Genomic DNA, 16,082 nt, shown 5'->3' with positions numbered 1-16,082 from the left:
TTATGCGACACAGGTCTCATGGCTGAATGAAGAATGGGGTATTCAATAGATATCTTGTTTTTAGCAGAGAAACCAGACACATTGGTCATACAGAAATAGCAGTCTGTCACATGATCCTTCTGCTCGCGCCATATCATCAGGACAACAAATGGCACTGGCTTCCGAGTACCTCTGAGCCACACTCTAAGATCAACAGTGCATGTTGTGCAACAAATATGAGATGCCCTGGCTTTGTTTTGGTTGCCAATTTTACAACCAAAGTAGAGCTCATAGGTTTTCTTAATAAGAGGAGTCATGCTTTGTCTTTTGAGATTTAAGTGTATACTTGTCACAAATACAATAGAAAGTATCGCGGCTGTGGCAACTTGGTGAGACATTTTGCTATCACAAATACTCCTGAAAATACAATTACTTTATTATAATGAGTACATACAATATGCTAAGCATGTAGACCACATGCATCAACATGAGCACAAACCGATATAGTTATAAACGCAATGCATAGAACGGTGAGTGTGAGTTGCTTTTATAGCCTTTCTAAAACCTGTCCTGCCGTGCAGCATCCACCCTACCTAAGCATGCCCAGGCATGCCTGGATAAGACAGAAAATTTTTCAGCTGACATTATGGGCAACATTTTATTTAACTTGAATTATGAATTGAAATAACAAATAAAGGCAATTTTTTTTAAAACGGAGAGCGATAGGGAAAATTCAAGGTGATTTTCATGATAGCAGCCCAAAGTCCATAAGATACAGCCAAAAGTATTCAGGAAGCAAAATCTTTGTTGTCCAGTGTAACCAAACTCAAATATCTGTCCGAGGATGTTTTATTGGTTTGTAATGTATACTGTGAACCTACCTTGTTTTTCTGGCCTTGAATTTTGCCTCCATCTTGTTTTTCTAGCATAAATGAATGAGCAAGTTTGTCAGAATCATTAATTTGCTTCAGCATTTTTTCCAAATCCTGCAATAAATTTTCTGCCTGCAAAATATCTGAAGAAAAAGATTTTGATTTAATCTTATATGACAATAGAATATCTATATGCTTGTACTAATATATTTGAATAAAATGCACATATGAGGATGATTCAAGAGTATGGATAAAAATAAGAATTGTTTTTGTATTTTTAACTGTTAACTGCATTTCATTTTAAAAATATTTAATTCCATGAGTAATTGCATTTTATTGTGAAACATTATAATAAATTTTGCCAGGCCATCACCTCCACATGAGTGACAAAGCATAAATTAATTAGTATTTGCAGACAAATATTAGGCTCACGCATAGGACTTGAATTTAATAAACTATGTATAGAAAGCTCTTTCTCACATTTGGCACAATCCCGGAACAAACCATGCAATATATCTTGATAAATACTGTTCAATCCTTACAGAAGACTGTATGCATTTTTCATGCACTTCTCACCTTTTCCTAAATTATATGAAAGGAAGAAGTCCCAACAAAAAGAAAGCAAGTCAACGTAATGGCAGGAAATGAAGTTTTTGTTAGAAAATACCTGTCTTCTGGTTTATAACTGCCAAACTAGAAATAAGTCTCTATAAGAATTACAGGGAGAGTTTCCTAAGTTGATAAAGCATGTCACCGCTATGCCCAGTGTTCTCACGCTCACAAAATCATTCAATGTATTTTGTAATGTCTTGTGTTTATGAACTGACATTCATACATAGAAGCCAGTCAGAATTACCTCACTGTGGCATTCTTTAATTTACCACAATGTCTGCAAGCACCGAGGCATCAGGAGGTAGATTCGGAGATTTCACAGTGCATAATCATGTTGATGACAGTACCAAATTCTGTTAGCAAAGGTCTGGCTCTGCACTGCTATCCCTATGATCATTTGGTTGCCATCATTGACTCTTACAACTTTAACTTAGTGTGATGACTTTGTCTGCTTGTTGTCTTTATTATTCTGTGGAAAAGGAAATTAAGATCTTGACAATATTGACTGATATCAATCTTTGTTGTAATGCATGTGTGAAAAGTATTTTGGTTGAGGTATCAGCTGATCATTATGCTAATCTAGAAGGAAATAAAAACAGAAAGACTTAAGGAAGTAGTGATCTTGATGGCAAGTGGTCATCCTATCTCCATTTTACTGATTAGCTGAAGATAATCTTACAATAGTTTCTGTAACTCTGTAGTAATACACAAAAATGTTGGAGGAACTCAGTAGGTCTTGATGAAAGGTTTTGGCCCAAAAATTCGACTGATTATTCCTTTTCATAGTTGCTGCCTGACCTGCTGAGTTTCTCCAGCATTTACTCTGTTACTCTGAATTTCCAGTATATGCAGAATTTCTTGAGTTTCTGTGACTATAACTGGCTGTGTGCTGATCTGGAACCTCCAGAGGTAGCTCTCCTTAATTGGGTCAGTATGCATAAATCTGAAGAGGACAACATATTGATGGGAATAGAGAATCTGACAATGGCATGTTAAGTTTGATGTGACATGCATTCTTTCATTTTCAGGTATAATACTTTAATGAAGTAATTTGGTGTATATTTCATAGAAAAAAGAAAAGTATAACACAGAAACTGACTCTTCAGCTTAGCTTGTCCAGGCTCACATGGCTGATACCAATTTATACTAATTCCATCTGCTTGTACATAGTCTATATCCCTTCATTTTCTCTATGTTCACATGTCTGTCTAAATGCTTTTAAAACATTGCTATCATATAAAGGAAAATGATTGCTTTTTTTAGATAAGGAGGATTACAAAATTAAACTAGCCTTTAATAAGACCATAAATTTACAAGACCAGATTGATCAGAATAGATAACCCCAGGAGATCCATGAATAAGTGGCAAGTTGGATTCAAAATTGATTCATTGGCAGTTGCCTATATGACCAGTAGGTTATTTGCAATGTTTTTCCACAGGGCTCAATTCTAATATCCTTGTTATTTTTGTACACGTAACCAACTTAGACTTACATTCAAGAAGCATGATTAAAAGGTTTGCTCATGCTATAACTAGCTGTGTGATTAACAATGAAGAGATAAGCCTGAGGTATAGGAAGAAATAATAAACTGGTTCAGTGGGCAATGAAACATAATCCACTGAGAGAAGCATGAGGTAACACGTTTGGGGGAAGGAAAACAAGGCAATGGAATACAAAATAATAGGATATTGATAATAAGCATGAGCAGATGTAATCCACCGAAGTAATCTATTGTCACAGAATCCTATAATTTCCCCAAAAAGAGGATTTGGATCCAATTCTTGGGTGGTGTAAGGAGCCAAGCAACCTCCTTTCATACCATAAAATTTTAATGATAAGAGACTTATGCTGACAACATGTTCTATGGGGCTCAGTGTTAATTTCCTATGAGAAATTAAAAACATTTCTTTGAAGAAGTAACATGCTGTGGATAAAGATGAATCACCAGATTTCCAGAGGTAACATATTGGCATGGAGTGAAGATTGGCTGGCAGTAAAAAAGGCATAAATGATTGGTTGTGACTGATAAGCTACTGTAAAACGAATTGTAAACTTCTCAAGATTCACATCAATGACTTGTATGAGGGCACCAAGGTTACCAAATTGGCTAGGGACTCATGATATGTCAGAAAGTAAGCAGTCAGGAGGCCGCAAAGTATAAAATTATGTTAAATAAGTTGAGCAAAGATCTGGTAAATGGAGTATCATGTGGAAAAATGTAAAATAGTTCATTTTGTTAAGAAAAATAAAGAAGCAGGAGCACATTATAAGTAATCCCCATATTATTAGGGAAGAGGAATCAAAATCAGAATCAGGTTTAATATCACTGGCAGATGTCATGAAATTTGTTAACTTATCAGCAGCAGTACAATGCAATACATGATAAATAAAAAAAGAAATCAATTACAGTAAGTATATATGTGTATAGGAAAGAGTTCAGTTAAAAATAGTGCAAAAAAATAATTAAAAAGTGAGGTAGTATTCATGGGTCAATGTCCATTTAGAAATCAGATGGCAGAGAGGAAGAAGCTGTTCCTGAATCGGTGAGTGTGTGCCTTCAGGCTTCTGTACCTCTTTCCTGACAGTTGCAATGAGAAGAGCGCATGTCCTGGTGATGGCTGTCCTTAATAATAGACACTGCCTTTTTCACACATCACTCCTTGGAGATGTCTCGAATATTACAGAGGATAGTGCCGATGACGGAGCTGACTAATTATACAACTTTCTGTAGCTTTTTTCTGTCCTGTGCAGGAGCAACCCCCCCCCCCCCACCCCACACCGCCCCATACCAGACTGTTATGCAGCCTGTCAGAATGTTCTCCATGATACATCTGTAGAAGTTTTCGAGTGCATTAGGTGACAAACCAAATTTCCTCAAACTTCTAATGAAATATAGCCGCTGTCTTGCCTTCTTAATAGCTGCACCAATATGTTGGGACCAGGTTAGATCCTCAGAGATATTCTGATCCCTCTATAAGGATTGGTTTGTATTCCTTTGTCTTACCCTTTCTGAAGTCGTCAATCAGTTCTTTGGTCTTACTGACATTGAGTGCAAGGTTGATGCTGTGACACCACTAAACTAGCTGGTATGTCTCACTCCTATATGTCCTCTCGTCTCCATCTGAGATTCTGCCAACAGTGGTTGTATCATCAGAAAATTTATAAATGGCCCCTGAGCTATGCCTAACCACAGCGCCATGGGTATAGAGAGAGTAGAGCTGTGGGCTAAGCACACTTCCCTGAGGTGCACAAGTGTTGATCATCAGTAAGGAGGAGGTGTTATTATCAATCTGTGTCCTTCCGGTTAGGAAGTCAAGGATCCAAATGCAGGGGGAGATACAGAGGCGCGGGTTCTATAGCTTTTCAATAAGGACTCTAGGATGGTGGTGTTAAACGCTGCGCTATAGTCAATGAATTGCATCCTGACATAGGTGTTTGTATTGTCCAGATGATCTAAGGCCCCATGAAGAGTCTTTGCAATTACATCTGCCATAGACCTATTGTGGTAATAGGCAAATTAAAGTGGGTCCAGGTCCTTGCTGATTCAGGAGTTAATTCTCGCCATGACCAACATCTCAAAGCATTTCATCACCGTAGATGTGAGTTCTACTGGACGATAATCTTTAAGGCAGCTCTCACTACTCTTCTTGGGCACTGGTATAATTGCTGTCCTTTTGAGGTACTTAATGAATACTTTGCTTCAGTATCCACCAGGGAAAAAGACCTTGGCAATTGTGGGGATGACTTACAGTGGATTGAAACACTTGACCATATAGACATTAAGAAAGAGGATGTGCTGGAGCTTTTGAAAAGCATTAAGTTAGATAAGTCACTGGGACCAGATGAGACATACCCCAAGCTACTGTGGGAAGCGAGGGAAGAGACTGCTGAGCCTCTTCTGATGATCTTTGCATTCTCAATAAGGACGGGAGAAGTACCGGAGGGTTGGAGGTTTGCAAATGTTGTTCCCTTTTTCAAGAAAGGGAGTAGAGACAACCCAGTGAGTCTGACTTAAGTGGGTGGTCAAGTTGAAGATCCTGAGAGGCAGGATTTATAGAAACATAGAAACATAGAAAATAGGTGCAGGAGTAGGCCATTCGGCCCTTCGAGCCTGCACCACCATTCAGTATGATCATGGCTGATCATCCAACTCAGAACCCTGTACCAGCCTTCCCTCCATATCCCCTGATCCCTTTAGCCACAAGGGCCATATCTAACTCCCTCTTAAATATAGCCAATGAACTGGCCTCAACTGTTTCCTGTGGCAGAGAATTCCACAGATTCACCACTCTCTGTGTGAAGAAGTTTTTCCTAATCTTGGTCCTAAAAGGCTTCCCCTTTATCCTCAAACTGTGACCCCTCGTTCTGGACTTCCCCAACATCGGGAACAGTCTTCCTGCATCTAGTCTGTCCAATCCCTTTAGGATTTTATACGTTTCAATAAGATCCCCCCTCAATCTTCCAAATTCCAACGAGTATAAACCTAGTCAATCCAGTCTTTCCTCATATGAAAGTCCTGCCATCCCAGGAATCAATCTGGTGAACCTTCTTTGTACTCCCTCTGTGGCAAGAATGTTTTTCCACAGAGTAGGGGACCAAAACTGCACACAATACTCCAGGCAGCATCTCTAGGAAGAGGTACAGTCAACGTATCAGGCCGAGACCCTTCGTCAGGATTAACTGAAGGAAGAGTTAGTAAGAGATTTGAAAGTGGGAGAAAGAGGGGGAGATCCAAAATGATAGGAGGAGACAGGAGGGGGAGGGATGGAGCCAAGAGCTGGACAGGTGATTGGCAAAGGGGATACGAGAGGATCATGGGACAGGAGGCCCGGGGAGAAAGACGGGGGGGGGGGGATCCCAGAGGATGGACAAGGGTTATAGTCAGAGGGACAGAAGGAGAAAAAGGAGAGTGAGAGAAAGAATGTGTGTATAAAAATAAATAACGGATGGGGTACGAGGGGGAGGTGGGGCATTAGCGGAAGTTAGAGAAGTCACTGTTCATGCCATCAGGTTGGAGGCTACCCAGACGGAATATAAGGTGTTGTTCCTCCAACCTGAGTGTGGCTTCATCTTTACAGTAGAGGAGGCCGTGGATAGACATGTCAGAATGGGAATGGGATGTGGAATTAAAATGTGTGGCCACTGGAAGATCCTGCTTTCTCTGGCGGACAGAGCGTAGGTGTTCAGCAAAGCGGTCTCCCAGTCTGCGTTGGGTCTCGCCAATATATAGAAGGCCACATCGGGAGCACCGGATGCAGTATATCACCCCAGCCGACTCACAGGTGAAGTGTTGCCTCACCTGGAAGGACTGTCTGGGGCCCTGAATGGTGGTAAGGGAGGAAGTGTAAGGGCATGTGTAGCACTTGTTCCGCTTACAAGGGTAAGTGCCAGGAGGGAGATCAGTGGGGAGGGATGGGGGGGGGGGCGAATGGACAAGGGAGTCGCGTAGGGAGCAATCCCTGCGGAAAGCCGGGGGGGGGGGGGGGAAGGAAAGATGTGCTTAGTGGTTGGATCCCGTTGGAGGTGGCGGAAGTTACGGAGAATAATATGTTGGACCCGGAGGCTGGTGGGGTGCTAGGTGTGGACCAGGGGAACCCTATTCCTAGTGGGGTGGCAGGAGGATGGAGTGAGAGCAGATGTCCAGCTCTTGGCTCTATCCCTCCCCCTCCTGTCTTCTCCTATCATTTTGGATCTTCCCCTCCCCCTCCCACTTTCAAATCTCTTACTAACTCTTCCTTCAGTTAGTCCTGACGAAGGGTCTCGGCCTGAAATGTCGACTGTACCTCTTCCTAGAGATGCTGCCTGGAGTATTATGTGCAGTTTTGGTCCCCTAATCTGAGGAAAGACATTCTTGCCATAGAGGGAGTACAAAGAAGGTTCACCAGATTGATTCCTGGGATGGCAGGACTTTCATATGAGGAAAGACTGGATCGACTAGGCTTATACTCGTTGGAATTTAGAAGATTGAGGGGGGATCTTATTGAAACATATAAAATCCTAAAGGGATTGGACAGACTAGATGCAGGAAGATTGTTCCCGATGTTGGGGAAGTCCAGAACAAGGGGTCACAGTTTGAGGATAAAGGGGAAGCCATTTCACGCACATCTGCTCTCACTCCATCGTCCCGCCACCCCACTAGGAATAGGGTTCCCCTGGTCCTCACCTACCACCCCACCAGCCTCCAGGTCCAACATATTATTCTCCATAACTTCCGCCGCCTCCAACGGGATCTAACCACTAAGCACATCTTTCCCTCCCCACCCTCTCTACTTTCCGCAAGGATCGTTCCCTACGCGACTCCCTTGTCCATGCGTCCTCCCCAGCCCTCCCCACTGATCTCCCTCCTGGCACTTATCCTTGTAAGCGGAACAAGTGCTACACATGCCCTTACATTTCCTCCCTTACCACCATTCAGGGCCCCAGACAGTCCTTCCAGGTGAGGCGACACTTCACCTGTGAGTTGGCTGGGGTGATATACTGCGTCCGGTGCTCCCGATGTGGCCTTCTATATATTGGTGAGACCCGACGCAGACTGGGAGACCGTTTTGCTGAACACCTACTCTCTGTCCGCCAGAGAAAGCAGGATCTCCCAGTGGCCACACATTTTAATTCCACATCCCATTCCCATTCTGACATGTCTATCCACGGCCTCCTCTACTGTAAAGATGAAGCCACACTCAGGTTGGAGGAACAACACCTTATATTCCGTCTGGGTAGCCTCCAACCTGATGGCATGAACAGTGACTTCTCTAACTTCCGCTAATGCCCCACCTCCCCCTCGTACCCCATCTGTTATTTATTTTTATACACACATTCCTTCTCTCACTCTCCTTTTTCTCCTTCTGTCCCTCTGACTATACCCCTTGCCCAACCTCTGGGATCCCCCCCCCCCCGTCTTTCTCCCCGGGCCTCCTGTCCCATGATCCTCTCGTATCCCCTTTGCCAATCACCTGTCCAGCTCTTGGCTCCATCCCTCCCCCTCCTGTCTTCTCCTATCATTTTGGATCTCCCCCTCTTCCTCCCACTTTCAAATGTCTTACTAACTCTTCCTTCAGTTAGTCCTGACGAAGGGCCTTGGCCTGAAACGTCGACTGTACCTCTTCCTAGAGATGCTGCCTGGCCTGCTGCATTCACCAGCAACTTTGATGTATGTTGCTTGAATTTCCAGCATCTGCAGAATTCCTGTTGTTTGCACAATACTCCAGGTGTGGTCTCACCAAGGCCTTGTACAACTGCAGTAGTACCTCCCTGCTCCTGTACTCGAATCCTCTTGCTATAAATACCAGCATACCATTTGCCTTTTTCACCGTCTGCTGTACTTGCATGCCCACTTTCAATGACTAGTGTATAATGACACCCAGGTCTCGTTGCACCTCCCCTTTTCCTAATCGGCCACCATTCAGATAATAATCTGTTTTCCTGTTTTTGCCACCAAAGTGGATAACCTCACATTTATCAACATTAAATTGCATCTGCCATGAATTTGCCCACTCACCTATCCTATCCAAGTCACCCTGCATCCTCTTAGCATCCTCCTCACAGCTAACACTGCTGCCCAGCTTCGTGTCATCCGCAAACTTGGAGATGCTGTATTTAATTCCCTCATCTAAGTCATTAATATACATTGTAAACAACTGGAGTCCCAGCACTGAGCCTTGCGGTACCCGCAATTATGGGAAATTGGAAAGATATAATCTGATTAGGGATAGTTAGCATGGCATGCCTTACGAGCCTGATTGAATTCTTTGAGGATGTAACAAAACACTTTGATGAAGATAGAGCAGTGGATGTAGTGTATATGGATTTCAGTAAGGCATTTGATAAGGTTCCCCATGCAGAAAGTAAGGAGGCATGCGATCCAAGGATCCAGAATTGTCTTGTCCATAGATGGCAAAGAGTGGTTGTATATTGTTCATATTCTGCATGGAGGTCGGTGACCAGTGGTGTTCTGCAGGGATCTGTTCTAGGACCACTCCTCTTTGTGATTTTTATAAATGACCTGGATGAAGAAGTAGAAGGGTGGGTCAGTAAGTTTGCTGATGACATAAATGCTGGGGGAGTTGTGGATGGTCTGGTGGGTTGTCAGAGGTTACAGTGGGACATCGATAGGATAGAGAACTGGGCTGTGAATTGGCAGATGGACTTCAACCCAGGTAAGTGTGCAGTGGTTCCTTTTGGTAGGTCAAATTTGAAGAAAGAATATAATATTAATGGTAAGACTCTCGGCAGTGTGGAGGATCTGAGAGATCTTGGAGTCTGTGTCCATTGGACACTGAGATGCTGCACAGGTTGACAGTGTTGTTAAGAAGGCTTATGGTGTGTTGGCATTCATCAACTATGGGATTGAGTTCAAGAGCTGTGAGGTAATGTTACAGCTATATAGGACCCTGGTCAGACCCCATTTGGAGTACTGTGTTCAGTTCTGGTCACCCCACTACAGGAAGACGTGGATACTATGGAGAGTGCAGAGGAGATTTACAAGGATGTTGCTTGGATTGGAGGGTGTACCTCATGAGAATAGGTTGAGTGAACTTGACCTTTTCTCCTCAGAACGACAGAGGACGAGAGGTGACCTGATAGAGGTGTATAAGATGATGAGGGGCATTGATTGTGTGGATAGCCAGAGGCTTCTTTCCAGGGCTGAAATGGCTAACATAATGGGGCATAATTTTAAGGTGCTTGGAAATCGGTACCAAGGGGTTGTCAGGGGTAAGTTTTTCACACAGAGAGAGGTGGGTGCGTGGAATGCTTTTCTGGAGGCGGTGGTGGAAATGGATACAATGGGGTCTTTTAAGAGCCTCTTGGATAGGCGCCTGCAGGCAGTTACAAAGGTGCGAGAGACTGTCATCAAAGACTTCTTGTTTGCTGATGACTGCGCACTCAACGCCAGCACAGAGCAGGAGATGCAGCGTGAAATGGACTGCTTCTCACAAGCCTGCGACAACTTCGGTCTCACTATCAGCACCAAAAAGACCGAAGTTATGTACCAGCCCGCCCTAGGAAAGCCATACCAGGAGCTGCGCATCACAGTGAAGGGCCAGAACCTTCAGGCAGTCAACAACTTCACCTACCTGGGCAGCATACTCTCTCGCGCAATGAACATAGACGCTGAGGTCAACAACAGGTTTGCCAAAGCCAGCGCCGCCTTTGGGAGACTCCGTGAGAACGTCTGGGAGCGGAGAGGACTCAGCCTTACAACCAAGCTGAAGGTCTACTGTTCAGTGGTCCTTACCACCCTCCTTTACGCCAGCGAGACCTGGACTGTCTACAGCAGACACGCCAAACAACTCAACCACTTTCACCTGAGCTGTCTCCGCAGACTCCTCCACATCAGGTGGCAGGACAAAGTCCCCCACACGGAAATCCTGGAACGAGCTGGGCTCTGCAGCGCCTACACCCTCCTGCTGAAAGCCCAAGCCAGGTGGGCTGGACATGTGGTCAGAATGCCAGACTGCCGATTGCCTAAGCAGCTGCTGTACGGAGAACTGTGTCAGGGCAAGCGCTCAGTTGGGGGGCAGAAGAAACGTTACAAAGACTGCCTTAAAGCGTCCCTCAAAGGCCTGGGTGTCAACATCAACACGTGGGAGACGCTTGCCCTCGACTGTCCAGCTTGGCACAGAAAGATCACCACAGGAGCCCGTGCAGCTGAAGTCAGGCGCATCATTGAGGCACAACGAAAGCGTGCTGTGCGCAAGGCCCGAGCAGCATCCACTGCCACGACAGCACCCACCCACTTGTGTCCCACATGTGGGCGAGCCTTCAGGGCCCGGATTGGCCTCATCAGTCACCTCCGGATCCACAGCCACCAATCTCCAAGACAAATAATTAGGAAAGCTAGTAGGGTGTTTATATTTATTGCTAGAGGAATTGCATACCTTGTTAATTGAAGAAAGGTTGGATAGTTTAGGGCTGTATCTGCTGGAGTTCAGAAATGAGGACTTTATTAAATCTTGAAGGGTCTTGACAGGGTCGATCTGGCAAGGTTGTTTCCTCTTAGATAAAACTCAGGTTTAGAGGCCACTGGTGTCATGAATCCTTGGAACTCTGAATATGTAGGGATAGATTATATACTGGGATGAAAGGTGAATGGTGAGTGCAAATGCATGAGAATATAGAGTAGAAGCTATTAATAGATCAGTCGTGATTTCATCAAATGGCAATGAGGCTTGAGGGCTATGTGCTTATGTTGGTATGAATATGAAATTGAATAAAATGAGACCAAAACACGAGTTACATGCACTAATTTTTTAAGGAATTAAATGCACTAGATATAACTATTTCATTTATCTATTAGGAAAACATTATCAAATATAATATCACAAGTTCTGAAAAAACTAACTATGAAATGAAGAGGAACCAGAAGGTAATTTCTTATTTTTAATACCATTAAACCAGCATTGTGTGTCATCCTAATGGTATTTTTAAATTCTAATAAAGTTCACAATACACTATTGTGAGATTTTTAGAACACCATCATCAGGCTGTCCTGGTTAAGGCTGTACTGTGTCACTTTCAGCACGCACTATAGATCTTAAACATAATTTCAGGCTCACTTCACAGCTGCAGACTCAGGAACCAATGTTTAAGAGGATGCACAAAACCAGGAATACTCTTCTACTTAACAGAGTGTTGCTAGTCTAAATGTGAAAGCTGTAACAACAGTAAATGGAAGGGTGATTCAGAAAAGCCAATCAATCCATTTGAAAATAATGCCTGCAGAAGGCATGTTTTGTGTGAAAAGGTGACTTCCAGGAATATAGGCAGATTTCTTGCCATATGCCAAGGTCGGTAATTTTGCATAATATTGCTCTACTACACATTAAGTTTTGTTTTCAACAGCATTGCACTTTTTTTGGGGGGGAAAAGGATTTCTGGGTAAGATTTTCTATTAAGACTGAGAGTTGAGTAATGGAAACATCTCACAGTAAAAGGTCAATCCTTACTGTTCCAATGCAAAGGATTACAGGTTTTATCCATTCTGCCTTGTATGGAATGAAAATTAAACCACCTACTTTGATTCCAGGCATGAAATCTAGGAGTAAACTTTGGTTAGTTTTCTAATCAAACTCCCACACTCTGACCTGCTTACTTTGAAGTTCAAAGTATGTTTACAAGGGGTGATTGATAAGTTCGTGGCCTAAGGTAGAAGGAGTCAATTTTAGAAAACCTAGCACACTTATTTTTCAACATAGTCCCCTCCTACATTTACATACTTAGTCCTGCGGTCGTGGAGCATACGGATCTCAGACCTCCAAAAGGTGTCCACAGATGGGTGATTGATAAGTTTGTGGCCTAAGGTAGAAGGAGATGAGTTATACAGTTCTCGTTACATGCACATGCAGGTCAACTCTTTGAGTGATTATACAGAAAGTTTGAAGTTAGTAACTCATCTCCTTCTACTTTAGGCCACGAACTTATCAATCGCCCCCCCGATGAGTTTTTAACTGATGAGTTATTAACTTCAAACTTTCTGCATAATCACTCAAAGAGTTGACCTGCATGCTCATGTAACGAGAGCTGTATAACTCATCTCCTTCTACCTTAGGCCACAAACTTATCAATCACCCCTGCTGTGGACACTTTCTGGAGGTCCAAGATCTATATGCTCCACGACCGCAGGACAAAGTGTGTAAATGTAGGAGGGGACTATGTTGAAAAATAAATGTGCTAGGTTTTCTAAAATTGAGTCGTTCTACTTTAGACCACGAACTTATCAATCACCCTTCATATTTTCAAAGTATATACTATATATGTCACCATATACAACCCTGAGATTCATTTTCCTGTGGGCATTCAGAATAAATACAAAGAAACACTATAGAATTAATGAAAAACTGCACAAAAGATGACAAACAACCAATGTACAAAAGAAAACAAACTGTAAGTACAAAAAACACCCAAAATAATAATAATGACTATATAAGCAATAAATATCGAGAACATGAGACGAAGAGTCCTTGAAAGAGATTCCATAGGTTGTGGGAACAGTTCAGTGATGGGGTGAGTGAAGTTGAGAGACGTTATTCTCTCCTGTTCAAGAGCCTGTTGGATAAGGGATAATCACTGTTCCTGAACCTAATGGTATGGGACCTGAGGCTCCTGTACCTTCTTCCTGATGGCAGCTGCGAGAACAGAGCATGGCCTGGATGGCCTGTTTACCTGATGCTTTACCTGGGTCTATTCATTAATTCTCTTTACCCTATCCTCATTTTCATAATGTGATTTGTCACATTTTGAGAAGGATTTTCTGATCCTCTGGTTCCTCTTTAATAATATTTAGATATTAGATATAAAATCAGAGACTTGTCTCCAAAAGAGAAGCTGGAGATGAAAATCCAAAGACCTAATAATAAACCCTCATAAATTTCACAATCTTTAGTTTTTATTTGCTAATACTCAAAAATGATACATACCATTGGTTTCATTTGCCAATGCCAATATATCATTTTGTCCAATTGTTAATGAAGTTTCCTGTGTAGTCCTTCGAATTTTCCTGAAAATAACAAGTAACACCATATCCATGAAAATTTGGTATGTTATAAAGTATAAATCTAAAATATGTTCAAAATAATATGAAATACCCTTTTATTTTATAGTTGTTACCGAATTTCAAAGTCATCAATCCATTTCCATCAATAATTAATGAATAATAACCAATTATACTACTTGATTTATTTAGAAAGCTTATAACAAACACAGAAAAATCTCTAAATGTTGGACATCCAAAGCAACACACAAAAAGTACTGGAGGAACTCAAGTTCACTGGTGTTCCTTCTGGATTTTAACAAGTAGTCTTTTTGTAATGCTTTAGGTCCCTGATGTCTAAGTTACCTAATCATTGTAAACACTTCAGTGGATTGACTACATATGTGGAAGACATTGGAAAACAAGCATATAAGAAACAAATATGGATGTAGGTCATTGAGCACCTTGTGCCTGTTCTGTTATTTAATTCAATTATGGATGATATTTTACCTGTGCTACTTTGCTGCACTAACCACACATTCCTCGATTCTCTTAATATCCAGAAACCCATCAATCCCTGTCTTAAACATGATCAGCAAGTAAGCCTCTTGGCTCCCTTGGGAAGGAAATTGCAAAGATTCACCATCTTATGGGTAAAGGAATTTCTTCAAATCTGAGCCCTAAGTGCCTAACTCATTTTCAAACTGCATTCTTGATACCCAGCCAGGGGAAGCATCACCTCTGCAATGACCCTATTGAGCCACAAAAAGGTTCTGTATGTTTCAGATAAATCATCCATCATTCTCCTAACCTCTAGTGAGAATCTGCCGATTTTGGTTCTCACATTGGCTTGTTGCCAAAGACAAACACTTTCCTTGCAACACAGCTGATCAGAATGAACAGATGTTTGGATTTGTGCCTATGGCCAGCTTCCAATAGGTGTGGATATTACTGAATACATCCATCTGCCAATTAAGGCAGACCTAAATCATTGAAGAGTGTTCAGCAACTGCTACAGTTTTCATGTCATCAATATGTAACTGAGTCCACCACAGAAAGAAGCTTATGCAAATGTGTACAAGTTTCCTCAGTAATTGTCATGACATTGTCATTCTGAATAATTCTCCAACCCTTATCTCTTCTTACTTTACAGCAGAACTGCAGGGAAGTTCCTCTGATACAAGATAACCAGAAAACGAGATTGATGATTACAAAAAAGAACCCCATCAAATGAAGCCAGGAGCAACACCACAAATGACAAATGACAAGCTGGTATATGACAGAGCAATCTTTCAACTTGTTAAAAATGATTGAACAAAGCCTATATACACTCTCCCAGAGTAGCCAAGTGGTCATGGTATACTTTGTCATGCACAACATAGCACAGACATCAGCCTTGGGGCCCATACGAGAAACAAGAATACAAGGGTTTATAGATGAATCAAAAAAGGAGGCTGAGGAACTTGATCCCACCCAATCACATCTAGGATGACATAATTAAAATAAGCACTTTAACATTTGGAGTCCTATGTCTAAAATATACAATCCCCAATTCTAAAATACATGATTGTTAAAAGGGAACCTTTAAGTTTTGGGCTATTATCCCATTTCCATTGCTAATTCCTAATGAGACCTCAAGTGACGAGTAATGTGAAAGGAGTGGATTATAAGGACTCTGATAGATGCATTTTACTATCTTCCAGGATTCCCACATACTGTTTAAAATGGTCATTCTCAACTCATCAAGAGAATAAAATCCAGCCTTAAAAGGCTGTAAAACTATTCACACTTTCAGAATATCAACTATAAATGGCTTGATTGAGAAATACTTCAAGTGCCTGCTATATGAAACTTATTCAAAATATGTAAGATAACCCATTGTCACAATTCTCTTTGTTCCCTTTCACCTAGATCCAAATGTTGCAGCTCCTTTTAATTGTGCCATTCTAGATGTAATGTGGTGGGATCAACTTCCTCAGCCTCCTGATTCCTTTAACAGGTCCTGCTCTCTGCAGAAGGCAGAAATACTGCTCAATCTTCTCATCCACCTGGCCCAAATAAACGCATACATATTAATCTGAGTAATAAGCAAGGGCTTATTAGTACTATGGGGGTCCCAGCAACATATGTTTCTTGTACTCACATGAGCAAG

General features: G+C 42.1%; 1 protein-coding gene across 1 annotated transcript in view; it reads right to left on the bottom strand.

Moving 5' to 3' along the window:
• The window catches only part of LOC140212287 (zinc finger CW-type PWWP domain protein 2-like), a 41,496-nt gene that overhangs the window by 9,169 nt on the left and 16,245 nt on the right, over window positions 1–16,082 (bottom strand). Inside the window, exons 6-7 of the mRNA XM_072282987.1 lie at window positions 13,878–13,957; window positions 861–994 (exon numbers count right to left, since the gene is read on the bottom strand). Coding sequence (XP_072139088.1) covers window positions 861–994; window positions 13,878–13,957 — 214 coding nt within the window. The remainder of the gene's footprint in view (window positions 1–860; window positions 995–13,877; window positions 13,958–16,082) is intronic.

This window comes from Mobula birostris, chromosome 19 (assembly GCF_030028105.1).
Source record: "Mobula birostris isolate sMobBir1 chromosome 19, sMobBir1.hap1, whole genome shotgun sequence".
Taxonomy (NCBI): domain Eukaryota; kingdom Metazoa; phylum Chordata; class Chondrichthyes; order Myliobatiformes; family Myliobatidae; genus Mobula; species Mobula birostris.
Note: the sequence above shows the minus strand (reverse complement) of the source record. Positions and strands in the feature narration are given on the sequence as shown.